At 58.6% G+C, this 25,724-nt stretch overlaps 10 protein-coding genes across 10 annotated transcripts; 5 read left to right on the forward strand and 5 right to left on the reverse strand.

Moving 5' to 3' along the window:
- Window positions 1–242: 242 nt before the first annotated feature.
- On the forward strand, window positions 243–573 carry J7T54_005000 (DASH complex subunit-like protein; the record flags this gene model as incomplete). The annotated part of the gene is made up of 2 exons (XM_051506046.1): window positions 243–341; window positions 394–573. 2 exons carry the CDS (start codon window positions 243–245, stop codon window positions 571–573), a joined length of 279 nt encoding a protein of 92 aa, XP_051362690.1.
- Window positions 574–724: 151 nt separating this feature from the next.
- J7T54_005001 (37S ribosomal protein S5-like protein) lies at window positions 725–2,356 on the reverse strand (the record flags this gene model as incomplete). The annotated part of the gene is made up of 2 exons (XM_051506047.1): window positions 725–945; window positions 1,039–2,356. 2 exons carry the CDS (start codon window positions 2,354–2,356, stop codon window positions 725–727), a joined length of 1,539 nt encoding a protein of 512 aa, XP_051362691.1.
- A 737-nt stretch (window positions 2,357–3,093) lies between these two features.
- On the forward strand, window positions 3,094–3,378 carry J7T54_005002 (uncharacterized protein; the record flags this gene model as incomplete). The annotated part of the gene is made up of 1 exon (XM_051506048.1): window positions 3,094–3,378. The coding sequence occupies one exon, from the start codon at window positions 3,094–3,096 to the stop codon at window positions 3,376–3,378; it is 285 nt and encodes a 94-aa protein (XP_051362692.1).
- Window positions 3,379–3,769: 391 nt separating this feature from the next.
- On the forward strand, window positions 3,770–4,893 carry J7T54_005003 (Acetolactate synthase small subunit-like protein; the record flags this gene model as incomplete). Its single annotated transcript, XM_051506049.1, has 2 exons — window positions 3,770–4,647; window positions 4,713–4,893. The coding sequence occupies 2 exons, from the start codon at window positions 3,770–3,772 to the stop codon at window positions 4,891–4,893; spliced, it is 1,059 nt and encodes a 352-aa protein (XP_051362693.1).
- A 412-nt stretch (window positions 4,894–5,305) lies between these two features.
- On the reverse strand, window positions 5,306–8,240 carry J7T54_005004 (General transcriptional corepressor-like protein; the record flags this gene model as incomplete). The annotated part of the gene is made up of 6 exons (XM_051506050.1): window positions 5,306–6,817; window positions 6,872–7,116; window positions 7,172–7,421; window positions 7,476–7,738; window positions 7,791–7,994; window positions 8,054–8,240. 6 exons carry the CDS (start codon window positions 8,238–8,240, stop codon window positions 5,306–5,308), a joined length of 2,661 nt encoding a protein of 886 aa, XP_051362694.1.
- Window positions 8,241–11,279: 3,039 nt separating this feature from the next.
- Window positions 11,280–12,459, reverse strand: J7T54_005005 (Transmembrane protein-like protein; the record flags this gene model as incomplete). The annotated part of the gene is made up of 2 exons (XM_051506051.1): window positions 11,280–12,015; window positions 12,086–12,459. The coding sequence occupies 2 exons, from the start codon at window positions 12,457–12,459 to the stop codon at window positions 11,280–11,282; spliced, it is 1,110 nt and encodes a 369-aa protein (XP_051362695.1).
- A 2,565-nt stretch (window positions 12,460–15,024) lies between these two features.
- J7T54_005006 (F-box-like/WD repeat-containing protein TBL1XR1-A-like protein) lies at window positions 15,025–17,411 on the forward strand (the record flags this gene model as incomplete). Its single annotated transcript, XM_051506052.1, has 7 exons — window positions 15,025–15,077; window positions 15,248–15,264; window positions 15,318–15,478; window positions 15,555–15,776; window positions 15,855–16,850; window positions 16,900–17,337; window positions 17,385–17,411. 7 exons carry the CDS (start codon window positions 15,025–15,027, stop codon window positions 17,409–17,411), a joined length of 1,914 nt encoding a protein of 637 aa, XP_051362696.1.
- Window positions 17,412–18,117: 706 nt separating this feature from the next.
- On the forward strand, window positions 18,118–18,602 carry J7T54_005007 (uncharacterized protein; the record flags this gene model as incomplete). Its single annotated transcript, XM_051506053.1, has 3 exons — window positions 18,118–18,245; window positions 18,304–18,406; window positions 18,468–18,602. 3 exons carry the CDS (start codon window positions 18,118–18,120, stop codon window positions 18,600–18,602), a joined length of 366 nt encoding a protein of 121 aa, XP_051362697.1.
- Window positions 18,603–18,857: 255 nt separating this feature from the next.
- Window positions 18,858–21,344, reverse strand: J7T54_005008 (Disintegrin and metalloproteinase domain-containing protein B-like protein; the record flags this gene model as incomplete). Its single annotated transcript, XM_051506054.1, has 1 exon — window positions 18,858–21,344. The coding sequence occupies one exon, from the start codon at window positions 21,342–21,344 to the stop codon at window positions 18,858–18,860; it is 2,487 nt and encodes an 828-aa protein (XP_051362698.1).
- A 1,575-nt stretch (window positions 21,345–22,919) lies between these two features.
- J7T54_005009 (uncharacterized protein) lies at window positions 22,920–25,232 on the reverse strand (the record flags this gene model as incomplete). Its single annotated transcript, XM_051506057.1, has 6 exons — window positions 22,920–22,982; window positions 23,040–23,444; window positions 23,501–23,761; window positions 23,815–25,004; window positions 25,069–25,092; window positions 25,169–25,232. 6 exons carry the CDS (start codon window positions 25,230–25,232, stop codon window positions 22,920–22,922), a joined length of 2,007 nt encoding a protein of 668 aa, XP_051362699.1.
- Between the last annotated feature and the right edge of the window lie 492 nt (window positions 25,233–25,724).

Below are 25,724 nucleotides of genomic sequence, written 5' to 3' on the forward strand. Positions count from 1 at the left end.
CGATATATCTATTTGCATGTTCAGGTCGAGGAACGAACATGAAGCATGTTGAGTGATGAGTGATGAGTGTCAGTCAGGTCATGTCATGTCATGTCATGTCTTGTCATGTGGGGTCGGTCCATACAAACACAAGGGACCCACCACGCATTCAACCTCAACTCGCTTCAACAAACTCAACTGAGCACGCGTCGTTGACCTGCCAGCCTCCTCCATCGAGGGATTCAGGACCAACGACTGACACAATGGAGCCGGGCTCCTCGCACCTGGCCCCGCCCGAGCTCACGCCGCTGCAGCAAGAGGTGCTGGAGGAATATGAGCGGCTGGCGGAGAACATGAAAAAGGTCCGGCTATCCGACCATGAGCCCTTGAACTGAATGCTGACGCTGTGTCTAGCTCGCCTCCACACTCGACGACCTCGCGTCGAACCCGACGGCGGAGATTATGGATGGGCTGCGCGACCTGGAGCGCAAGACGAGCCTGGCGTTTACGCTCCTCAAGGCCAGTGTGTACAGCATCGTGCTGCAGCAGGAGATTGACTGGGGCGGTGGCGGCCAGCAGCAGGAGGAGCAATGATACCCACAAGGAGACACACGAGACCTCATTCGCACCGTGGTGGCGTATTTAGTTTACACGCGTGAGGCTGGGGGGCCCTCCGCTTCTTGTACAGGCTTCTTCTAATGATATATGATATACACGTACGTGACAACAAGAACAGCAACGCCCCTCACGCCGTCGACCCGCCATAGTACACTTTCCGCACGTCGACCAGCTTCTTGCCGCGGCCAATGGCAATCTCCTCGGGGTCGGGTTGCTCAAGCAAAGCCTTGTAAAAGGCCTTGACCGAGTTCATGGGACTCTTGGAGCGGGGCAGCTGCACGCTGAGGTCCTGGATGCCGACGGCGCGGCACATTTCGAAGATGCGGGCGGGGACACGGAGTCCGAAGCCTAGAGGAATTAGATTAGCCCTTCTTCTTTCTTCTTTTCCTTCTTTTTTTTCTTCTTCTTTTTCTTCTTGTTGCGAAAGATGGAGGAACATACCGGGCGGGCGCGACTGCAGCTCGGCGACGGTGCCGCTCAGCTTGGCCGTGACGTTGCCGTAGATGGTCCTGTTCTCGTAGCGCCGAATGGGCCGCATGTTGCGCATGGCGAGGCCCATGGCGGCCTCGCGCGCGACACCGGGCTCAATGGACTTGGCCATGCCAATGCCGAGACGGCCGTGGCCGTTGCCGGCGAGGACGATGACGGACGCCTTGCGCACCTTGCCCAGACGCGTCTGGTTGGCGACGTTGCGCGTGGCGAGGATCTTTGTGTACAGCTTCTGGATAGTCTTGACCGACAGCCCGCTCGTCTTCTTGTACCGGTCGTAGCGGCCGTCCAGGTCGTCCGGGTCCTCTTCGGAGCGGAACTTGCCCTCGACGCCGGGGATCTTGCCCGTGTCGGGCTGCTCGGCCGTCGTGGCGTGGATGAGGCCGTCGGGGGCGTCCTTGGCCAGGTCCGCCTGCGCGGGCCGGAGGAGCTCGTAGCTGTCCTCGGAGAAGATGCTCTCAAACTCCTTCTGCCACTGGGCGTCAATCTCCTCGTTCAGCCGCGTCGCCTGGCCGCGGGTGAGGGCGCCCTTGGCCTTGGCGGCCGCGGTGTCCATGTCGTCGGCGTACCGCTCGACGCCGTCCTCGTCGAGCTTGGCGACGTACCTCTCGATCAGGCTGGGGTCGCGCTCCATGTCGTCGAGCTCCGCCTCGGTGAGGTCCATGGTGTCCATGCCGGCCTCTGTGCGGCGCACCTTGCGCATGGCGCGCAGCAGGCTCCGCGAGATCATGTCGTTGGTCGACTTGGTCGCCAGGTCCGTCATCTTCTTGTACTGCGCCTCCATGTACTCCTGCTCGGTGGGGAACAGGGGCTCGTCGGCGGTGATCTTGGCCTCGGGCTTGACGTCGTACCGCGGGTCCATGACGGCGTAGTCGTCCATGTACGTCGGGCGGTGAATGTCGTCGCGCAGGCGGCCCTGGAAGATCATGTCGTCGGGGTCGACGGCCTTCTCGCCGGCCAGGAGCGCCTCCATCTGCTCGGGCGTGTACTTTTGCCGAAGCTTGTCCAGCTCCTCGGGCGTCAGCTCGCCAAACTTGTCCGCCTTGTACGCCTGGAGCGTTTCGGCATTCGTGAGGCCCAGCTCCGACGCCTTGACGTTGCGGAACTGCGACCGCCGAGGCTTGGAGCATGATGCGGAGCTGTGGAACGGGAGGCATTGAGCGGCGGCGGCGGCAGCGGCGGCGTAGGGGGTCGAGGAGGGTGGTTGTGTTCGCGTCTGGCTCAGGCAGCGGCCGACGAGGCGGCGTGCCGCTGGTCTCGAGACGCTCATGGCCGTGTGTGTCCGTCCGCTTCGGTTACCAAGGTCGGCGAGGGCGAGTTTCCTCAAAGTACGCACGCGGTGTCGCGACGTGCTGGTGACTTGGCTTGATAGTCTGGCCTGGAGATTTTTCGATGCGCGGCTCAAGAGTCCCCACTCCACGATGGCAGGCACCCAATTGGGCGGTCCCTGAGCGCGGTGGGTTCTGCGTGTTGATTGGCCGGAGATGCTGAGTCACTCTTTCCAAATCTAATCCAATGTGTATATGCAGGTGTAGACCAACAGCACAAAGTTATGCATCATAGACAGGCGACATCTGCATCCTTCTGGGTAAAAGTATCTTCAGCCTGTACTGAACGCGTCCACTTTAGACTGTGATCATGCTTTTCTCGGCCTGCCAATGTACGTGTAGACACGCGCACTGCGAGCCCCAAGGCCCCGACGTGACGCCAGGTGAAACCACTCCGTGGCTTGCCATGAACCATCATGTTACAGGTTGCGTTTCGGTGCTTCAAGGGAAGCGCCTCCACGTCTACGGAGTACGGTAGCATACATAGTTTGTCATGAGCAGCACTGGCTTCAAATCTTCAATCTACTCAAACAAAGTAATCAATTAGCCTTGCCTGCATTTGTCCAGAATTCAGTCCTCAGTCACCCTTCTTACAGGATCCAGCTGGCCACCATCTGGCATCCATCTGGCAACCTGCAGTACACCCAGCGCCGGCCAAGCTGCTGGCCACATTGGCACAATGTCGCAATTCGGGTTCATGAAGCGCGTCGGCGCGTCGGATCGTGCCGTCGCTGTCCTCAACGACCAGCCCCAACTCTTCACCACGCTCGTCCTCGTCCTCGTCGGCCTCGCCGCGCAGTGCGGGTTCCTATACTTCATCCACTACGCCACACTCAAGCCCGAGCAAAAGAACAAGAAGAAGAAGGAGGACGGCCGGAAGCGCGCCGGCACCGGAGCCGCAGGCGGCAAGGGTGGAGGAGGAGGGTCTGGCAGCACGCGCTTCTTTGGCTTCAGGAGGTCATGATGAACGCAGGAGATCAAGTCACAAGTCAGTGGAGGAAGGCAGGTTGACTACTAGTCTAGTCTGTTGGTGTTGGCGTCTTTCAGCTTACTCTGAACAATGCATTGATTGTCACTCTGCAAGGCCTTGACCTCTCCGTGCTGCCCCGGGTCCTGTTGGCGGCCACCACGTCCTGCACTAACAGCCTTGCGCGCTCCGGCAGCGGTGCAGCTGTTAGCGTCGGCCTCCAGCCACTCACCGATCCCAATTCCCCGCCGACGCCGGCGCTGCCTTTCCCATTCTTTCCTCCAGACTCATTCTCCATCATCCTTTCTACTACTAAAGGGAGTCAATTCGTCGCGAGAGCAAGTCTACCGTTGCTCCTCTCCCCATCGTCACCACGGCCGCCTCCGCCATGTCCTCGCTTCGGCCCATCGCCCAGCGCTGGGCCGCGAAGACGACGACGACGACGACGACCTCTGTCGCAAAGTCGGCCTCTACTGTGGCCGGCCTCCGCTACAACTCGTCGTCCTCGTCGTCGCCCGCCAACTCCTCCTCTTCCTCTTCCTCGTCCGCCTCCTCGCGCGGCCCCAGCTCCTCCACCTCGGCGCTCGCCTACAAGGCCCTGCACCGTCGCTCCGCGCCTCTCCCCAAGAGCGCCGCCACGCCCGCCTGGTCCGCACAGTCCGCCGTCTCCAACATCCTCTACGAGACGCCCACGCCCCCGACCGACCCCCCCAAGCGCCACATCCTCAACTGCCTCGTCCAGAACGAGCCCGGCGTCCTCTCCCGCCTCTCCGGCATCATCGCCGCCCGCGGCTTCAACATTGACTCCCTCGTCGTCTGCAACACAGAGGTCGAGGACCTCTCCCGCATGACCATTGTCCTCACCGGCCACGACGGCGTTGTCGAGCAGGCCCGCCGCCAGCTCGAGGACCTCGTCCCCGTCTGGGCCGTCCTCGACTACACAGAGGCCGCCCTCGTCCAGCGCGAGCTCCTCCTCGCCAAGATCAACATTCTCGGCCCAGAGTACTTTGAGGAGCTCCTCCACCACCACCGCGAGATCACCACCGGCCACCCCGCCGTCGCCGACGAGCTCGCCGCCGCCGCCGCTGACCAGGGCCAGCAGCAGCAGACTCTCGAGCAGACCGCAAAGGACTTTCACCCCAGCAAGCTCGCCGCCTCCGAGGCGTTGCGCCACAAGCACGAGCATCTAAAGTCCATCACCTACTTTGCGCACCAGTTTGGCGGCAAGGTGCTGGATATTAGTAATACCAGCTGCATCGTCGAGGTGTAAGTAGTCTAGTCTTCTCTCCGCCGTCTCCAGACCCAACACATGCTGACAATCAATCTCACAGGTCCGCAAAGCAGAGCAGGATCGACTCCTTCCTCAAGCTCGTCGGCCCCTTTGGCATCCTCGAGTCCGCACGCACCGGTCTCATGGCCCTGCCTCGCTCGCCCCTCCACGGCATCAATGAGGAGGCCATTGCCAAGGAGGCGGATGAGGCTGTCGACGCGAGCCAGCTTCCCCCTGGCTAATTAAGGGCTCTGTGCAAGTTGGTAAACATGACGCGCGCGCTTATTTATCATCCGTACTACTCAATTGAGTTGCTCGAGAAAATACGTACTTTAGAAAAATCTTTGTATCATTTCCTAGTGTGACTTCTCTGCTAATAGAAAGACACAATTGCGAGACCTCGCTTGCCTCCCCCCACCCACTTTGCCCGCCTTGCTCCGAAAAACGTGCGACGTGAGGAAAAAGAAAAACCAAGTGTAACATGATAAGGAAGGATAAAATAAAAAAAAGAAGAAAAAAAACAGACGTCAAGTCGAGCGATATACAAAGTTCGCGCTGTCCGGCGAGGCAGCTTCCTATCAAACACACAAGCAAGCGCTTACGCCTTTTCTTCCTTCTTTGGTATGGGTCCGGCTCCGGCACGTATAGACGAACCTACTCCGCAGCGCTGGCGGTAGACCCGCCGTTGGCCACCCCGCTGGTGCTCTTGGGCGACGTCTTGCTGTCCACTGCGGCGGCTGGTGCGGTGGCCACTGTGCCATTCGTGTGCGCGGCCTTCTTCTCGTCCTCTCCACTGTCGTCATAGTCCTCGTCCACGTCCATCTTGCGAGCCGCTCGCTCAGGTTCGTTGGCCGGCTGCGCGGCCTGCGTCGGCTGGGCAACAGGTGTCGACTCTGCGGCCGCCGGCTCCTCTTTGGGCGCCGCCTCGGCTCGGGGCTTCTCGTGGGCGGCGGAGGCCACTGGGCTCGGTGCTTGCCCTGGGTGTCCCTGGGCGCCACTGGCATGATGACCTTGGTGATGCGCCGCTTCCGAGGGATGATAGGCCTCCTTGGCCTGCGGGGGCTCCTCGGCCCTCCTCTGGTCCTCGTTTCGCTTTTGATCCTCCGCACGTCTCGCTTCAGAGTTGCGTCGAAAAGATTCCCGTCGCGGGGTAGACGGTCGTCGATGGCGCACGTCTTCGAGGCGAGCCCGGTTCTCCTCGCTCGCCGGCTTCTTGACCGCGCTCTCTTCCTCCCATTCACGCATGCGCTTGGGGCCAGGCCCTGTCGACGTCGGGCGCTCGTCCGCAGGCCTCTGCTCACCGCCCGGTACGGATGAAGGTGCTTGGGCCGCATTGCTCTCGGGCGCACCAGGGTGCGCACCTTCATGGTGATGAGCTGGGTACATGGGCGGCTGGTGCTGAGGATAAGCCGAAGTGGGCGACGGCATGCGATTGTCGTGGGGAGGAGGCCCGTGAGGTGGGCCGAGGGGAGGACGACCGTCGGGACGAGGGCTGTTGTTGGCACGGAAAGGCGTGCCTCCGTTGGAGTGAGTCGCGCCGTTCAGGTGGCTTGGGGGAGGCCCAGCCGGTGATGGTGCTGCGCCGCCCCAGTTGGGGTTGGGGATTCGGCCCTCCGACCCTGGTGGGTGACCAGGAGTTTGCCCGTGCGAAGATGGCGGTGGTTGACCATAATGGTGAGCACTCGGCGGAGGCGACTGACCACGGCGTGGAGGAGGAGCCCCGCGGCCAGGCTCAGGATAGCCCTGGCGCATGTGCGCTTCTTGCTGCGGCGTTGGCTGGCGCTGGGGTCCAGGCAAGGCCTGTCCACGATAGCCCTCGCTACGCTCGTTGAATGGGTTCGCAGGCTGGGATGGCGGGTTGACACCGGCCAGGCGACCAGCCCAGTTCTCGCCAGCCGCAGCACCCCCTTGTGACGCTGGGGGAGGAGGGCCGCCGCTCGGAGGATGCTGCTGCGGGCCGCCCCAAGAGGGTCCCTGAGGTCCCGAAGCCTGGTAGGTATTGGGGTGGACATCAGCTGGCTGCGGTGCGGCCGGCGGTGGGCCCCCGTTGGTTCCGGAACGCAGCAGTTGAAGACGAGCCTTGATGTGCGGATTGTCGGGGTCAAGCTCGGCTGCGCGTTGGTAGGCGTCCATGGCATCAGTAACCTGGTTATTACAAGATTCATACTATTTGCTGGTCAGCACGCCTGTGCGCGTTGGGGGAGTATGCAGTTAACTTACCAGAGTACCAAGGTCGTACCAAACTTCGGAGATGAAGGGGTTGAGGCGAATGGCGCGGCTGTACGCATCAAGCGCATCTCTGTACTGGTTGATCTGGTAGTAGAGAACACCAATCGAGCACCAGAACGTCGGGTTCTTGCCATCGCGGTAAACAGCTTGCTGGTAGGCCTCGTAGGCTTTGGGGTATTTCTGCTGCGACATGTAGCAACGTCCGAGGAGGTACCAGCTCTGTGAGTCTTGGCCATCTGGTGAAAGAGTGTCAGTGCCTAGCAAGAACAAGGTGGGACAGGCAAAACATACCGGCTTGAACCGATCTCTCCAAGTACGCAATAGCGCGCTCTTGCGACTCAAATGAACTGCTCTGTTGGTGATGGAGCCAACCCAGTTGCTGTAGAACCTTGGCATGGTTTGGCGTGTTATCAAGCACTTGGTTGTAGGCAGCCTTCGCGTTGTCGTATTGCTTCTGTTGCTCGTGGACGTGGCCGATCTGAAACCAGATATCGTCCCGGGTTAGCGGTGCAGGTGGCGAGTTGACGATGTAATTGAAGCACTAGAGTCAGGTTAGTGACCGAGAAAGTCGCCTCGTCAGTGCTGGTGTGCCTACCTCTAGACTTTGATGGAACTTGTTTTGGCCTTTGTATATGATTCCAAGGCGAAAGTAAATTTCATTGGCCTTGTCAAAGTCGGGCTGGATTTGCATGACTTGGGAGAACGCCTCTTCTGCATAGTCGTAGCTGCCGTAGCGGTCGTATAGTATACCGATGCCATACCACAGCATGGGGTCTTTCGGGTCGCGCATGTTAACTAGTGCCTGTTGATACGCGTCGTATGCTTTTTGCAGGTTCTCCGACATGAGGTAGCAATGGCCTGTCAGGTTAGGCAAGCTCATTTGTGCGTGTTGAGGATTGGGGAAACTTACCGAGGTTGCCCCAGGCCTCGCCGTTCTGAGGCTCCATCTGCACAATGGTGCGGAAGAATTCGAGCGCCTTCTCGTAGGCTTCCTTGCCCTTGTACAGCATGCCGATAGCGTTCATGGCCGCTGTGGAATTGGGGTTCGCTTGCATCGCGCGCTCGTAAGCATGCAACGCCTCGTCAGGGACGCGCAGGAGCTCCGAGAAACTTCCTGTAGAGGGACTTAGTCAGATACCTACATATGGGCAGCGCATTGACATGGCGACTTACCAATCTGAAGCCACACATGCTCGTTAACGCCGGCAATCGACTGAGTTAACGTTGGGCCGGCCCAGTGAGGCGGGTGGCTAGTGTGACCCGGAGGAGGGTGATGCTGATGATGGTGCTGCTGCTGCTGTTGCTGTTGGTGCTGCTGGCCCATCATCATGGTCGGTGAGGGATGATGGTTGGCCGCCATGGTTCCTTGGCGGGCTCAGGCGATGCGACCGCCGATGCGCTGCTGTTGTTGCGATGCGGAAATTCGTCAACAGGGCTCGCGGAGGCAGGAGAAAAAGTGGTTTCGCGGAGCGCTCTAACAATGAGTCGTCGAGGTCAATCGGTTGGGTGCCAGCAGAGGTAGGGTGGTTCCAGGCTAGGCGCGCGTGGCCAACGACGAGGAGAATTGGAGCTCGAGGCTGTAAATAATATTGCGATGACGATACGCGCGCAGGCGATCCGAGGGATGGCAGGAAACCACTGCGTATGCCCAAGCGCCACGCAGGACGATAATGGGATTGTTGATACTAGAGGTGGCCTGGTCAAGCGTGCAGCTATTATTATGGGAAAGGAAGAAACGACGGGTTTGGGGGGGGAGGCCGGACGAAGAAGGCTTTCTCGTGCCGCCATTGCAAACTCCCCTTACCCACGCTCCAATGGGGTACGTACCTCGACAGGGAAAAGACTGTCTGTCTGGCGGCATGCAGCTAGTGGTCATTAGCGCCACGGCGGGGTGTCCTTGGCGTCCGCGGGCGGGTCCAGCCCATGTCCACGCCGCGCCAGGCCGCGCTCGCACGCAGCCTTGGTCCTTGGCCGGACCTGGCAGACGGACGGGTCTTGGTGTGTGCTACAGAACAGGGGCGCCTAACTCCATGTCGTCTGCCGGCCCGCCCATCGTGGACCAAATCGTCGGCGGGTGCCCTAACTCGCGTATGCAGCCTGGGACCAGAGTGGCTGCCCCAACCACAGGCGATGGTCATGTGCCCGACTACCCTATATCACCACCAACTGCTACAATTCCCGCGTCGTATTCCGTCAATTCCTCGTGAGCGCGTCGACATAAACGATGTGGCTTCGTTAATGTGAGCAAACTGTATCAATTGTGTGAAGTCCCCAACATACTGCGAACTTTCAGAGCATTTGAATTTGTCTGCCCGCAGTCGTAGCGCGAATGACTCGGATGAAATCCATGTTAGGCTAGTCAAATGCTCACCTTAGACAACTCTCTTCTCCTTCATGTCAAAGATATCACTAGTGACAACACTAGGTACGAAAGCGAAACGCCCGATCCCCAATCTTGAGTGTGCTAGATCTCGCCGTTCGAACACAATTCATACAGGTGCCTAGGTAGTCCCCAGCACGCTACTCACCAAGAAGCTCAGGCTGTTGTCACCAAATAACAGCTCCAAGTGCCAGATCCCGAGGCGTCCCGTAAAGAAAAAGGCAGCGTATAACTTTGCAGTTCCAAAAGCGCGCAAATGGGCATACAACAGTTTTGCGTTTTTGACTACATATATATATAGTGTATTTCCACGTCTCGATTACCGTGATGATCGGTCTTGCGAATGGCTCCAGGGTCCGCAAAAATACCCGGTGTGGCGCACAGAGGCTCAGTTGGCCCATCGACAGCCGGTGACGCGACACCTAAGGCAAGTAAGTACCTTAATTAAGTACCTGGCAAACGACCATCAGCCTCTTCGCGCGTCAGCCACATCCAAACGCGCCCGTGGTAAGCAGCTAAGCAGGGCTCTGGGACGGTTGCCGCGCGAGGCGTGAAATAAATTAACGCTTGGTCAGATCCAACTGACGATTCAAGAGACGGAATGGCGGGTTGTGTGAGACTCGATGGGGATCCAGTCCCCTGCCGTGCTCATCATGAGCGAGCACAAAGCACTGGAAAGGGGGGTGGGGAGCCAGCCGGGCGCAACATGTCAAGCGTCGGGAATGGAAGGTTCGGTGGGAGGGCACGCACCATCCTGACGAGCATGCTGCAGGTGGAAATGGGGGGCGTGATCGTGACGCAGTGAGAGCTTGGGGTGTCGGTAACCGACCCTACCTGTGTCACGGTCGAAAAGTAGTGGGGAAGGAAAGGAGCTGCCCACAATTCCTTCCTTCTGCTGCCCCTAGGCCTAGCCTAACTTACCCTAGCCCACTGCTCTACGTAACATCACCAAAGGGTCGCCGCACTGCACCGCATCGCACCAGCTGCACGGTGTGCGCCGCTTGAGCCCGTCTGCTTCGAACCATGATAATCAGGTCTCGCATCTCTCATGCAGCCTGACGCCCCCGCCATGCACGTCGACGCAGGATGGCCGTCTGTTGCTGCGACTGGCTCTTGCGCAGATGCCAGCAACGCAGCGCGCAACCTTTCAAGAGACCGGATCGGACCCCATCAGTGATCACCCAGCCACCTCTGTTCTTCCAGTATGCGTTGCATGGCGCAGCTTTTGCAGCACCACGCGGGATGCCTACTTACTTAGCTACTTGTTACTATGCTTGAGTAAGGCAAGTACTTATGCATTGTTTCTTTGAGTAAGTCATCGGAGATAAGATCCTCATTCACTCTACGCACTTCACCACTTCGTTTCCTAGTCCTACGTGTTTCAGACAAATGGGGAAACACGACTGTTGTCCGCGCCGATGGCCGCTTGCACATGGCCGATGGTGCGCCACACATGACAAACATACAGTGCCACCTGCCGACAAGGGAGGACCAAAAAGATCTAAGTCACGACTCGCACAACGACTCTTTAACACTTGTGCTGTCTTCTGTGTCGCATTCCAAGGATCTATTCTGGCACGGCTGTTATGTAAAGTGACTGACTGAGCGCGACGTCCCCGGCACCATGGCTCGCCTGCCGCACGTTAATACTATCCTCAGTGAAATGGCTGCAAGATCACGTTGCCGCCGCGAATGTCTTCACCCACGGTTCTGACTCTTTCAAGAGCTCGCTTCGATCAGGACGGTCAGTGGGCGCGCCCCATTTCAAACCATCGCATCAAGTGCTCGCTAGCTCTCCTCGAGGCGCATTTGTATCGCAAATGATCTGAATTCTTCGTACGAAGAACATGTCCACTGCAAATGCGTGAAACGACTTGTAAACCACCAAATATTAATCAACGCTATGTCTCCTTCGTACAACCATGCGCTCCACATGCTCCTGTTGATGTCGGCTGCTGATGAGACATGGCACTACACCTCCAAAACTCCGGAAGCCATCAATAGCACACAAAAAGACGCTCAGTGCCTGTCCTCATCATCGTCGTGATCGGGCTCAAACTTGGTCTCGCCCAGCATCTGCCCTGGCTGTGACGTTGTGGCTGTCTGCGCGTTCGCCTGATGTTGTGTCCGTTGGCCGTCTTGCTGCCCACCACCACCAGGCGCCTGCGCAGACTGCTGTGAAGGGGTCCTGCTCGGCGCGGTGCCTGTCGCAGCGTGCAATCTCTGGTCCAAAGCCCTTAGGGCGATGGCCCGCCTTCGTTCGGCCTCTGCGCGGGCGCTGCCGGGCGTCCCTCTCTGGAGATAGCTCTCGCCCCTGGCAGCGGACATGTCGGCCTGCGAGAAGGGCGCGCAGACACGCATCGCCACGAGCGCCTCGAAAATCTGGTCGGCGAACGCGGCTACATATGGCTTCGCGGGAGCAGGGAAGAATTCCGAAAAGGCAAATGTTTCGCTCGCATCGCCTCGTAGGCCGGCCGACTGCGACGAGGCTTCCAAGTCGGGGAAGACAGTCTTGTAGAAGCGCAGGTACGTCCAGCTCGTCAGGAACCCGAACAGGGCAAGCCAGAAACTGGCAATGGAGAGGGCGGGCGTCAAGGAAAGCAGTGTCACCACGCCCAGGTGGACGAGGGGGAACCGAGGGACGCGCAGGGAGAGAATGCCGCGAAAGAGCGTGACGGTATGGGCGGGTACGAGTTGGCTGAAAGCGACGAGGAAGGATATCTGAACCGAGATGGTTCCGGAGACAACGGTCAGTCTGCAACGCAAATATTGTTAGCTGGCGCACCACGCAAGGAATCAGGGGGTGGGAGAAGGTAATCGCGTACGTCCAGCTTTCGTTGCGCGAGAGAGTGAACAGAATCACGAGCATGCCAAAGGTCAAGAAGTTGGGGACCAGCGTGACGAGCGCCACAAACTTTGCCAACTCGCGTGATGACCAGGCACGCTCAAGATATCGCCCGCCGTAGTAGAGTGTCGCAGCGCCCACCGCCAGCGTGAATATGTTGCTCTCGACTAGCGATGTCGTGAGGAGCGTCCATGGGTACACGATCGATAGTTGGGGGACAAAGGTGAGGTACGGTATGACGATCTCGGAGTGCTCTGTCCACTGGCGATAGCGGATGGCAGAAGAGAGCATCGACTGGAAGACGAGGCCCGCGAGGAGGACGCGCGTCACGGGGGGGATATTTATTCGCGCCATGGCTAGCGCGCGCGACCGAAGAGAAGAGGACTGTTGATGAGTGAGGTGAGTTTGAGCAGAGCCGGACGCGCAAAGCTCGGCGGGCTTACTGCTCTCCTGGCTGGGCGTCGTCTTTTGAGGCTGGCGGAAATGTCAGGCGGTCGTGGATAATGACAGTGACAGGAGTGCAGCTACCGGAGAACAGAAAGTCTATTGGCCAAAGCTATGAGAGAGGCTCCACGGCAGCGGGTTTGGTTGCGGTCACTTTTGTCTGGTTGTGGCTGAAATGCCCGAATTGGACAGTTTCTGGTTCAACTGGCCTGGCCAATTTTGATTTACTAATTATCTACGTGTTAATCTGTAATAAGTATTAATCTGTAATAAGTAGCACCTACAATCATAGCGAGGCAGCGCAACGAGCTCTGTCTGAGCGCAATCGAGTTCCTACCACAGAGCCTCACTACGAGGCGTACCTTAGTAAGCGCACGGTTCTCACATGTCCGTACACATCGTACAAGATGGTGGACGCGGGGGTCTTGCGGCTGAATCAACAAGAATGCCACAGACTGGGACTCAAACGAGTGTCGTCCTACTCGCCATCAACAAAGCCTCACACGATGCTGCATGGATGCCGTTGCGTAGCAAGGCTTGGACTGGTGACTGCCAACTGGTGAGGCCTGCCCCGATGTGATTAGGCTGTGGGTGCCTAGGTGGACGGATCACTGGGCACGACTCATGCGCCCACGGCATCTTGCATCAGTAGCTGGGATCAGTATTTAAAGCCTCCCAATTGCAGGTTGGGGCCAAAGGGCTGGAGTCTACTACGTATTAGATTGAAGGTTTGGCCTTCGCGCAGTTGCGCCGGTGGCCGTACGGCGTGCTGTACCTGGAAATCAATCTGACCAGAGCTCCTACAGCAACAAAAAATGTCAGCAACAAGTTTACTCTGTCGCGGCGTGGAGATGCTGCGTGGCAGATGATGCGGTGCAGGCCCAAGGAACATGTTGTGCCAGGGGTTCCCGGCGGGCGTCGACCAGCAAATGACATGGACCCCTGGCTCCACCGCCATCGGAGGCTGGGCGCTTGTCACTTTTCGTGGTCTCTGCAAGAAGGCTCGAGATAGCCTTACCGTTGGGACCAGTGAACAGCAGTTCCGAGCGCGCTGGCTGGCGGGAGAATGGACGACGTGGACAGCTTGCTGGCCGGTATTAGTTTTGCAGGCTCCAGGTCGTGGTGGTTTGTACCTGGACGCAAGCTGGCGCTGCCTCGGAAGCAACTCCGCCAATTTAGCAGCGGATCTGCAACGATTCGACCACGCCTCAGGAGGTCGATGAGCGTCAGAATCGAGTTAGCTGCCCAGTCACGAGGCGTGACCTCTGCTCCGTACTGGTGGCCGCTAACGACATGCTGGCAGACGATTGTATCAACATGGCCTGCCAAGAGCTGGTTCAAACGCTGAAAACATGTAAGGATGACGATTGGCGTGGCGTGACGCCGAGAGTAGGTAGAAGGGCCATTGTCGTATCGATGTAGAAGACAGAATAATAAACTCTGCCTGCATCTGGAGAATGTACGTGACATGGAACATCTGGCTGCGCAGCAATCGGGGCTGGAATGAGGGTGATTCACGACAAGCAGCGGCTCAATTCATTGTGATAGGAATCCACAAGCTCCAGTCCATGTTCATGACGCCTTCTCTTAGCATCTGTAGAGTTTCGAGGGTCTTGGGCCACCAGTGAGAAGTTAAAAGGGCCAGCTGTCGAAAGCACAGGTACGTACCGCGCTTGATCGGTCCCACCAAGGATTGACCGCTGGTGCAGCGCTGGACTGCTGGGAAGCTGAGGGGGGCTGGACTAGCGCGGGTTAAAGGCTGCAGCGTCGCACCTGCCCAATGCCAACGCTCCGGGGGTTTTCTGGGCTGCTGCAGCCTGGGAGCAAGAGCCAACAAGCGCCAGGCCGTTCCAGTCCAGTCAGTGCCATGAACGGACTGAAGTTGAGTGACGACTGGACTATTAGCCAATCCGAGGGGAACCAGCGTTGACGCAGGCAATAGAGATTGAAGACTTTGAGGCGCTGGCCCCCCCTGGGGACGGTGACAAGAGTCCTAGCGACACCATTCGACGTGGAACCGGGCGGACTGCTAATCCAAGACGCGGACGGGCCAGACCCACCTTAGATCCGTTCGGCTCATGTTTCGATTTCATCTCTTCGAGGGTCTGTGGACAAACCTTGGTTCCCCCAACATCACGAGCCTCGCGCAGGACAGGACTCACAGCACACGCCCAAGACCTTTGGAAGTGACGCCCGCGGGCAGATACCGCCCTTGATTACACCTTTTCGCGCGCCCTTAGTCTAGTTAGACGCACGCTCGCACTCTCGCACCCAGCGTCCCCAGTGCGCCCACTCGCGGCGCGCCCGGGCTTGTCATCTCTCCGAATCTCGAATCTCGAAATCTCCTGGCCCTGAAATCTCCCCAGCCAGCACAACACCGGTTGGCGCACGCACGCACGCTCTCACACGCCAGATCATCAGCCACCACACTCTCTCACTCACTGCCTGCGTGACCGTAGGCCGGGGCGGCCAGTCATGGCCGTCAAAGAGTTCCTCGACTCGGATCGAGTCAATTTTCTCATCTGGAGGTTAGCATTCACTCACTCTCAACTTTCCCCCCCGCTTGCCGCGACTTGTCACCCATCTAGTCCTTGGTCGGTTCACGAGGCATTGCTCGTGGATGATCGAGCCGTCGCACAGTCACAAGAACCTTGCTCCAATCCGCTCAACTCACGAGGCTAACTCATCATGCTCACAGGTACCTCCTGGAAGGCAGTATGTCATGCCGACACACGGCCCCCCGAGCACTTGCTAATGTCTGTGCGTAGATTACCGCGAGACTGCTGCCAAGTTCCAGAAGGAATGGCAGGTCAAGCAGCCACACCACCAATTCTCATTTGCGCCTCACGTCAAGGGCCACGCGCTCGTCTCCGTCATCAATAGAGGCCTTCTCTATCAGTCACTCGAGCGCCAACGCGCGAGCAGCCAGGTATGCACCAGGGCTGCCCAGGGCAAAAACCCCAAGACGCTCCCAGACATTTGATTTGACTGACCCTTCCTCCCAGTTGTCTGATGATCTAGCTCGCACGGCAGAGGCCGAATCTCTGCAGGTCGGCATTTTTGGGCCTTTGAACGCGCAGCCACCCGCCAAGGTGGAGGATGATGGGGTTCCGGCGACGACGATTGAGACAGTCACCACCAACCTGACGCCATTCGCACCACCGCCGGCCACCACCACAGCAGATGCGGCATCGGTATCGACCGCCCGCGTGCAGGATCACGCACCAGTGAATTCAACCACACATGTCGCCGCTTCAGCAGAGGAAACTGAATTTCCTCGAAAACGATCTCACCCACACCTACAGAATGGGTCACCGATTAAAAGGCCACGACTCAGCCATGGATACGAGAATGGCACCAACGACGCACCTCCGGGCACGGACCCGATGGACATTGATCAGGACCAGCACGACAACCACGCATACCCTTCACCACTGGAAGGGGAAGAAGCGACAAGCCCGATCCCCCATACTGAGGGCCCGGAGCAGGGCACCCAGCACGACAAAGTCGAGGAACTCACGCCGCACACGACGTTCATCCGCTTGACCGACGACAGATGGGCCTCTGGCCACTTTGCCTCACCGGGCGCCGACATGGGCGCGCAGGCCGCAAATGCCCCGACTCTTTTGCATTGCCAGTGGAACCCCAAGGATCCTTCGGTATTGGCCGCTGCTGGCAGTGGGGCGCTAGCCCGAATCTGGTCTGTCTCACGTGCGCCGACCTCAGACTCCGAGCCTCACCACGATCACGTGCCCTCGAATGGCCTGTCGCTGCTTGAGCCCGATGCACCTTTAAGCACTGTCGTTCCACAGCTCGCGTGGACAAGTGATGGAAACTCGGTGGCTTTAGTCGCCGAATCCGGTGGGCAGACGTCGGTCCTTATCTGCGCATCCGACGGTGGCATGCTCCAGACGTTTGATTCCGCTGCCGAGCAGGTGATCAAGCTTCTATGGAACAGGAGCAACACGGCGCTGCTAGCGATATCACCATCGCCGGACGAGAACGGTGCAATTATTACGGTGTACCAGAATTTCCCGAATGGAACGTCGCAGTCCCAGTCTGTGCTGTCCTACACGCTGCCAGACCACGATATCAACGCGGCACCGCTGGATGCGAGCTGGATCAGCGATCTCGAGTTTATCATTTGCGGAGGCAACCTCCTCGCCACACTGTTCTGTGCCGAGGACAAGATTGTGCAGGTGCGCAAGTTCGAAACGAAGCCCGACGATGCCTTGCGCAGTGTGCTCTACGACTGGCACTCTGAGCTGACGGCCACTGGTAGTGAAACGGGGATTCTAGACGTATGTGCGCCGATTCTTGTTACTGGAAGTATTGCTGACTTGTTGCTAGCTTTGGGACACCAATGGCCGGCGTCGGTCCATACAAGCTCACCAGGGTGCCATTACCTCGATGGAATGGCAGCCATTGACGGGGCCCGCGAATTCAGATAACGAGCGACTGATTGCCACCGGAGGCGAAGACTGCGCCATTCTCATATGGAACGTCCGCATGCCCGAGAGCAAACAGCGCTGCTTCCTAACCATGAACTCACCCATCGTGCGACTTGCATTCACACCCGATGGCGTTTTCATCGCTGGTGCGTCGGCGAGTCAGGTCTTGATCTGGAAGGTGTCCAGCCCGACATTCCCACGAGCTTCGTGGCGACGCAAATCGCACCCCGGGTGGGAGAGCCCCAGGGCTGCCTCGGATAGTGACGAGGAGTATGCCGAGCACTGTCTCTGTTGGGATGCGAATGGACAAAAGCTGGCCTACGGCTCGAATAGCAGAGTGAGTGACCGACCCTTGCGGACCAGTGTGCAAACTAACAGAACCAGCTGGCTATTATCAACTGGCGGCGATGATGACGAAGAAAGACGACAAAAAAGTTCCTTTGTATTTGAAGCCCGACTCCCTCGGGGCTATTGACCATTCTTGGGTACCATATTTGTTCGGCCTTGCCGCCTTGTGTTACGAAATCTTTACGCATAGTATGGGCATGGGGTGTCCTTGAGTAAGCGGCGTACTGGTTGGTTGGTTGGTATGGGGCGAGTATCCCTTTACCGAGATTCTTTCTTTTCCTTTTGTGTGTTTGTTCACATGCCATATGGTGCAATCGGCGAGGTGTCAAGGAATCAATCTTGCGAGGAGGGTCGGAAGGCGGGCTGCTGCTATTATTTGGCAAGCGAATGTTCTTTTTTTTTTTATTTATTTATTTACCTACAGACAGGGCTGGGGCTATCTAACATCTTGTACACCAACTAGTGTCTCAAAGAATCATTAAAGAGTTGAGCTCTATGCTGTTAGTGGTGAGGAGGAAACGCAGCGGCTCATCCGTGTTTCTGGGGCCTGGGTTTTCGTCGTATGTCACCAGCCGCCCGCTGCCCCCCATGCGCCCCGTCTCGAGTCCGACTGGAGTCCAAGCAGCTTCCCACTTTCACCCCACCATTGCGGTCCTCACCTCCATCCAGATCAAGGTGCTCATTACGAATTACTATATAGCACCATCACAGGCACGCACCGCCATAAAAAAAACTTAGTTATCAAATCCCCTGGACCACCTCCGCCGAAATGGCAACGCGCACGCAAAAGACCCAGGAAATGGAGATGGACCTCCAGGCGCGAGGCAAGGATCACACCCACCGCATCAACCAAGAGGACGTCGACTCGCGTTCGTTTCGAATGGTCATTGGCGACGTGTGCGTTCCTCCCAAACCTTGTTGCTTTTTTCACTTTTCTAAACCCGGTACTATGTAGTCTGCCCGTGGACACGTACTATGCCACGCAGCAAAAGGATATCGCCATGCGAGCCTTGGATCAGCCCGAGCTACTGCTCATGCACGCGCAGGGCAACGATGATGTACGTCTTTAGTTGATGTCACAGAGAACAAAGAAGAAAGATGAGGCTGACATCCACGCAGTCCGTGGCAAGCCAGCGATACAAGTTCATGTGCATGCTGCACGATCCGGAGGGTAGGATGGAGGCGCCCTCGCGTGCCATCAGACCCGAGAAGATGTCGTCTAGGAGATCGTCCGGGAAGCAAGCCTGGAGGTGACTGATGCCTGAGCGGGATCCTTTCCGTATTACGAGGATACGTCTGATGATCATGACCAAGAGACGGAGGCAGCAGGGCGAACGTAGTATGAATCTTGTATATCTAGAGTGATATTGTGGGAATGACTTTACAGAAATAAGCAAAAACATGCTGGTGATGTGGACCAACAACCCATGATGATGACCCGTAAGTTTCGCCACGAAACGCCGTGACTATGCAATGCAAGCTTCCCATATATCCAAGACAAAAAGTTGTCTACGCGTACCGTGTGCTCCCCGTCCGCTGCCATCGCCCCATCTCATAATTGTTGTCGTGGCTCATTTGCCGATTCTGCAACGGACTGTTGGTGTTGTCCTCGTAAATGTGCCCGTCGTGCGTGCCGTAGTGGTTCGGGTTGAAGGGCTGGCTCGTCGGGTCGTGGTGGTTGCTGGGAAAGCGGTCGTTCCGGTTCTCCGGCTGCCAGTACCCTCCCACGGGCGGCGTGCTGTTCCCGCCCGCCATCTCTGGCGGTGGTGGCGGCGGCCGCTTGGCCATGGCACGCTTCCTGGTCCGGCGGCGCTGACACCGGCGACAGCTACTGTAGATGCAGCAGGCGATGCACAGGAGCAGGAGCCCGCCCACGACGCAGCACACGGGGATGGCAATGTTCTTGTTGTTGCGGAACCACTCCTGGATTCGACCCCAGACAGAGGCACCTTCACAGCTCCCGTTCTTGCAGTGGCCGTCGCCTGAACAGGAAGTCCCGTCGAGGAGATAGGTATTGTACATGCTGCATACACTGCTGTCGGATGCCCCACGACAGGTCAGTATGCAACTATCGGTGCCGCCACAGGCCTCGATGTTGTCGTTGCCCAGGTTACCCCCGCCCACAACGGCGCGGCACTGCATGTCACGGCTGGTGCACTGGCCGGATGCACACTCTAGACCGTCGCCGCACGAGTCGCCGTCGTTGAGATGCTCGTTGGAGGGACAGAGACCGCTGTCGCCGGAGCACGTCTCCTCCGGGTCGCAGTCGCCGGTGCTCGCGCGACACACGGTGCCGCTCGACTTGAAGGCGCACTCGTCGGTGCAGCAGCCCTCGTTGACAGGGTCGCACACGGCGCCGTCTCGGAACTCGCACGTCTCGCCGTTGCAGCAGCTGTTCTCGCCGCAGCCTTCGGTGCCGCCGCAGTCGCAGTCCTCGCCTTCCTCGACGATGCCATTGCCGCACTGGCTGCCGGTGAAGGTCCCGACGTTGCGGTTGTTGGTCAGGCACTCGCCATTGACGTTGCGCAGCAGGCCGGAGCAGATGTTGCCGATGCTGCAGGGAGAAAAGTCGTCAATCTGCTCGTTGGTCGACGGGTTCATGATGAAGCTGCCCCCGGCATCGCAAGTGCTGGAGCTAAAGGGGCAGCACGACTGCGAGTCGCGGCTGACGGGGCAGACCTCACTGGTGCAGTCGTGGACGGCGCCAAACGTGTGGCCCGTCTCGTGCGCAAAGATTTGCCACTCCTGCGCCGTCCGGACGACGACGTTGGTCGCGGCCACCGTCTCGTTCCCGCCCTGGTCGTCGACGCCCTCGGACGAGCCAGACCGGCAGAGCTGCCCTCTCCAAGCGAGCCCGACGGCGGTGTCGGTACTGCAGGTGGTGAGCAGCGTCCAGTAGGCGTTGCTGTCGAGATTCTGGCCACGCCACCCCGAAAAGAGGTTGAGTCGGTCGCCGAGCGTGACGCTGTTGCTGCAGGCGAGGTTCCATGGCGCGGAACCCGACTCGGACTGGGAACACGGACGATCGATGACGGTGAGATTCCGAATCGCGAGCGAAATGCTAAAGGTGTCTTCGTATAGGGCAGAGGCTCGGTTCACCAGATCAATGACGTTCTTCTCAACCTCATCGCGGTCGCGATCGAATTCGTCCCAGTAGCTGCAGTCGGTGGCAATGCCCACGAGCGCGACCTGGCGGGTGTCTGGGCATCCGCTGGTCGACCCGATGGTGGGATAGTAGTTGGCCCCCATGTCGTCCCCGACATTATCGATTTGGCGACCGAACAGCGACTTCGCCGGCATCATGGCGAGGTTTGGACTTTCCTGCTCCAGCTGCCGTCTCTCCAGATCGTACCGGGTGTTGAACCCCAGATTGTCCGAATCACAGGTAGACGCGAGGCTGTCTCGCTTCAACTCGGACGGTCGAATGTCGGAGTCGCGATACACGACCATGAGGGCCTCGCCATCTTGGGACGCCGGAACCTCTGGGTCCTCTTCATGCTTGACCTTGCGGTACTTTGAGTCCTGCTGGATGTGGTGGCTGACACCAAAGACTCGAAAGGCGCCCTCGAACAGGGGCTTCTTGCCGTCGCGGTGCACAATGATCCTAGCCCACCCCGCCTGTGTCCAACCGGTCGGTTTCTGTGCATAGGCGCGCCCCTTGAAAACTTTCCGGGATTTTCTGTCCACCCTCTCGACTTCCCGTACCGTGCCGTCGGGGTCCAGACTCGTTATCGTCAAGTCGTCATGGAGGATGTCGTGATTTGGCTCGAGGGCCAGGCGTATAGGCACAGGGTCCAGACCATCCTGCCGTAGGTCGAAGACGATATCAAATTCAGAGTGAGCGTGTACCCTGTGGGCGGGCGTGTCGATGACCGGTTGTGTGACAATCGAGACGGCGCTGACGGCGTTGCGTTTAGTAGAATGGGCCGTTGTGGAGGACGAAAAGATGGCCGCGCCAGCGAGAACAGCCGTCGCTACAGATCGGAAGCTGATCATCTCGAGCGACAGAGGCTGGCGAGGGCCAGAAAGTGGCTTCTGTCCCGGAGGACGGCTAGAGGAATGGATGCTATTGCAACTCGGCCATGCGTCTGTGGATTCCGAATGAAGCTAACTGAGTACCCAGGGAAGCGGCGGACTCGAGTAGTGTGTATACTGTTCGACGAGCACCAAGGAAGGCACGATTGCACGGGTCGGCTCAAGGGAATAGAATAAGGTAAGGTATTCCAAAAAAAACAAAAAAAAAACACGTCAAATAATAAGGTTGTTCGATGTAGAAGGAACAGGCGGGTTTCGGTGCTATGGGAGGGCAAGAAGGTTGGCGCAGCGCAATCGACCCGGAGTGTCGCTCTGCCGTCGAAGCGGACGCGGACGTACGCCACAAGGGCCCACGCTACGGAGTAGTGTGGGCAAGATGGCGACACAATAATCGGCACAGCGGGTCTGCAGTGAGATGGATGGGCTTGTCGTTGATCTGCTTGGTGCCGTATGGGATTTCCATGAGCAGACCTGAAGCATGAAACCTTCAGGGTCTGCTTGGCGTGTCTGCGCGGTTCACGTTGCCAACGAGCAACACAGTCGAAGGCGTCCTCGATGAGGCCAGTCACAGAAAGCACTGATTGTTACAGACCGATGGTGCAGGAGGCGTGGCCAGTTACTAAGGTAAGGTAGGCCAGCTAGCAGCGGACCCCCCCCCTCGGAGTGAGGGGCTATTTCTGTCACCCGCCCACGTTGGATGCTAAACTGAATTGCATTCATGGATAGGTAACAATAATAGGGGCAAATACATACATTCGCCTTTGAATTCCATGTCGTCCTGTCTCTGCCGTGCCAGACCGTACTGGAGCTGCTGGTCTGGTCGCCCCTCAAACAAGACGTGTCGCACGTCAGATCAGGCCTTGCAGCCTGTCCGCGTACTCCCCCAGCACCCTACGCACAGCACAGCCACTGGCGCCTATTGATATTATATTTAGTCCAGTCCAACCCAGCGGCTCCACGGCTGTGCTGGAATCACCAAACAAGACGAATTGTGCGCGCAAAGGAACAGGTCCATGACTCTGCCAAGAAGGGTCTATGAGGAGTCTCGGACCTATCCCATCCAACGGCCACGGTCACCAACCCCCCCACCTGGCTGCTGGCCTCGGCCTTGATGACGACGACACATGCACCTGGCTGATGTGAGAACCCCGAACTTGAGAAGGGGGGGTTGTCGTACGGTTGATTGACTGATTGATTAAGGAGTACACAGTGAAGCTTGGCTGAATTTGTATATGCCCAGCCTTTCTCGGTGGAGAAGGTCTTGGCCTGCCACGCGTCCAATGTGGCTGGTGGCATCTGCCGACGTGGCTTACAAAACGTATCTATACGTACGTGCATAGTACCGTCAGTGAAGATGTTTAGATGAAGCGCCGACAACGTACGAAACGGTAAAGTACGAATTAACAAGGCTAATAACACGACTATTCGGTCCAGTTATTCCAAAGTGCAGCAGATCACTCATCCAGTTGCTGCTGTTACGGCGCTCCCTCTCCCCGCCCGCTCTTCTCTTGGCAGTATTCACCTCCCTGTCACCCATCAAGCCTTCTTTGACGCATGCACGGTATTGATAATCTTCTCGACAATGGAGGGATCCGAGAGCTGCCACTGATTAGCGCCCCCATTCGTACCCGCGTGGTAGATGAAAACTGCACTTACTGTTGTAATGTCGCCCAGCTGATCCTCCTCGCCCGCCAAGATCTTGCGCAGGATGCGCCGCATAATCTTGCCACTCCGCGTCTTGGGCAGGTCCGGCACAATGTACACCGTCTTGGGCGCCGCGAACGGACCGATGCTCTTGCGTACCTGCAGCACAAACTCCTTGCGCAGCTGCTCGCTCGTCTCGTGCCCGTCCTTGAGCGCGACAAAGGCGCTGATGGACTGGCCCGTCAGCTCGTCCGCGACGCCGACCACCGCCGCCTCGGCGATGCCGTGATGCTCGATGAGGGCTGCCTCGATCTCGGCTGTCGACAGGCGGTGGCCGCTCACGTTGATCACGTCGTCCACGCGACCGCGGATCCAGTAGAAGCCTTCGTGGTCACGACCGGCGCCGTCACCCGTGAACTAGGAAATGTGTCAGCAGCGCAACGCCCCGAAGCTTGCAGAATCCAACCACTCACATAGTATCCCTTGTATACGTTCAGGTACGTGTCCATGTATCGCTTGTGCGAGCCGTACACGGTGCGGGCCATGCTCGGCCACGGCTGCTTGAAGGCAAGGACGCCCTCGACGTCGTTGCCCTTGATCTCCTCGCCGGACACGGGGTCGACAATGGCGGGCTCGATGCCAAAGAAGGGCATCGAGGCGCTCCCGGGCTTGGTCGGCGTCACGCCCGCCAGGGGTGTGATGACGTTGGACCCCGTCTCTGTCTGCCAGTACGTCTGCGACTCGTCAGCAATCATGTTCCTCGTACGGTGGTGGTCAAGCAGCCTACATCGACAACGTGAGCCTTCTCACGTCCGACAACCTCAAAGTACCACTTCCAGATCTCGGCGGCGATGGGCTCGCCGACGGAGCCCAGGACGCGCAGGTGCTTCATCTCCGCCTTGACGTGTTCGTCGCCGGCCCGCTTGAGGAGACGCAGCGCTGTGGGCGCCACGTAGAACTGGGTCACCTTGTGCTTGTCGATAATGTCCCAATACCGGGAGAAGTTGGGGTAGGCAGGGGTGCCCTCGAAGACGACGGTGGTGACGCCGAGGAGGAGGGGCGCGTAGACGACGTACGTGTGGCCGGTGATCCAGCCCACGTCACCGCCGCAGAAGTAGCGGTCGCCGTCGTGCAGGTCAAAGACGTACTTGCCCGTCATGGCGGCGCCGAGCAGGTAGCCGGCGGTGGTGTGCATGACGCCCTTGGGCTTGCCCGTCGAGCCCGAGGTGTAGAGGAGGAAGAGGGGATCCTCGGCGTTGACGGTCTCGGGGGGGTAGTAGGCGGGCCACTTGTCGACCTCGTCGTGCCACCACCAGTCGCGACCCTCGGTCCAGGGGATCTCGGCGCCGGTGCGCTTGTAGACGAGGCAGTGGGTGACGTCGGGGCACTGCTTGAGGGCGTCGTCGACAATCTTCTTTGTGCCAATGAGCTTGCCGCCGCGCTTGCCCTCGTCGGTGGTGATGACGACCTTGGACTGGCCGTCGACGACGCGGTCGCGCAGCGAGTCGGCGGAGAAGCCGGCGAAGACAACCGAGTGGACGGCGCCGATGCGGATACAGGCGAGGATGGCGATCAGGGCCTCGGGGATCATGGGCAGGTAGATGGCGACGGTGTCGCCCTTGCGCACGCCCATCTGCTTGAGGACCCACGAGGTCTTGGAGACCTGGCGCAGGAGCTCAGCATAGGTCAGCTCGCGGCCGTCACCGGGCTCGTCGGCCTCGTAGATGATGGCGACGCGGTCCGGGTCCTTGTGCGCGTGGCGGTCGACCAAGTTGTAGCATGCGTTGAGCTGGCCCTCGGTAAACCAGGATACGTCGCCGTTGGCGAGGGAGCCACTTTGGACAGTCTGGAAGTCGCGCTGCCATGACAGCATCTGGCGCGCCTGGCGACCCCAGAAGGAGGTGGGATCCGTGATGGACTCTTCATAGAGCTTCTGGTACTCCTCAATGTTGGCCAGATGAGGCTTGCTGGGGTGGTCTGTGCGCGGACGGTCAGTCTTCAGGCCAGGTACCTCGCGACGGCGAAGGGAGGGAGCTCTTACTGGCGAGCATCTTCTCGGGAGGATCTGTGACAGGCAGAGCCGTGGTTAGCAAGTTGCCGGTTGCGCCTCATGCTTTTTAGGGCACACTGGTCGGGCTTACGGAATGTGTCTACGCCGTGCGCCTCGGCGACGACCTTGGGGTGGCTTTGTATAGCTTCCGCCATGGCTGTGGTGTGTGTATGTTGGTGGTTGTCTGTGTCGAATCTCACTCAGTTCCCTCAGTGAAGGTCTCACGGGCAGCTGCCGCGGGGCACTGGAAATATTATTGCGGCAGTACGGATAGAACAGCGCTGGAACTGGTTCCCTTCCAGGGCAGCTCAGGGTGCCGATGCGGGGTAGCGGGGACGCTCTCGATTCAACTCCGGGCCGGTCGTGCGTAATAGCTGGAATGCGACAGGCTGGCGGGCGAGAGCTATTCCGCAAGACTGTACTGACTCTGGGGATGAGGTCAGTCGGTAGGATTGGAGTGTTTAAATAGGTTCGTCGTAGAAGTTGAAGAGGACGGATGTCAAGCTGTGCCTGGATGAGAGGAAAATGGAATGTCAATGGATGTGACAATGGCAAGAGCGACTGGAGGAGGACATGGAGGGGATGGTCGCGAGACAGGGCATCGGCGCGTTCTTATGGAAGCGTCCAATTGTCCAGTCTCGTGCGCA

Source organism: Emericellopsis cladophorae (assembly GCF_022114955.1).
Source record: "Emericellopsis cladophorae strain MUM 19.33 chromosome Unknown NODE_18_length_329999_cov_121_726099, whole genome shotgun sequence".
NCBI lineage: Eukaryota > Fungi > Ascomycota > Sordariomycetes > Hypocreales > Bionectriaceae > Emericellopsis > Emericellopsis cladophorae.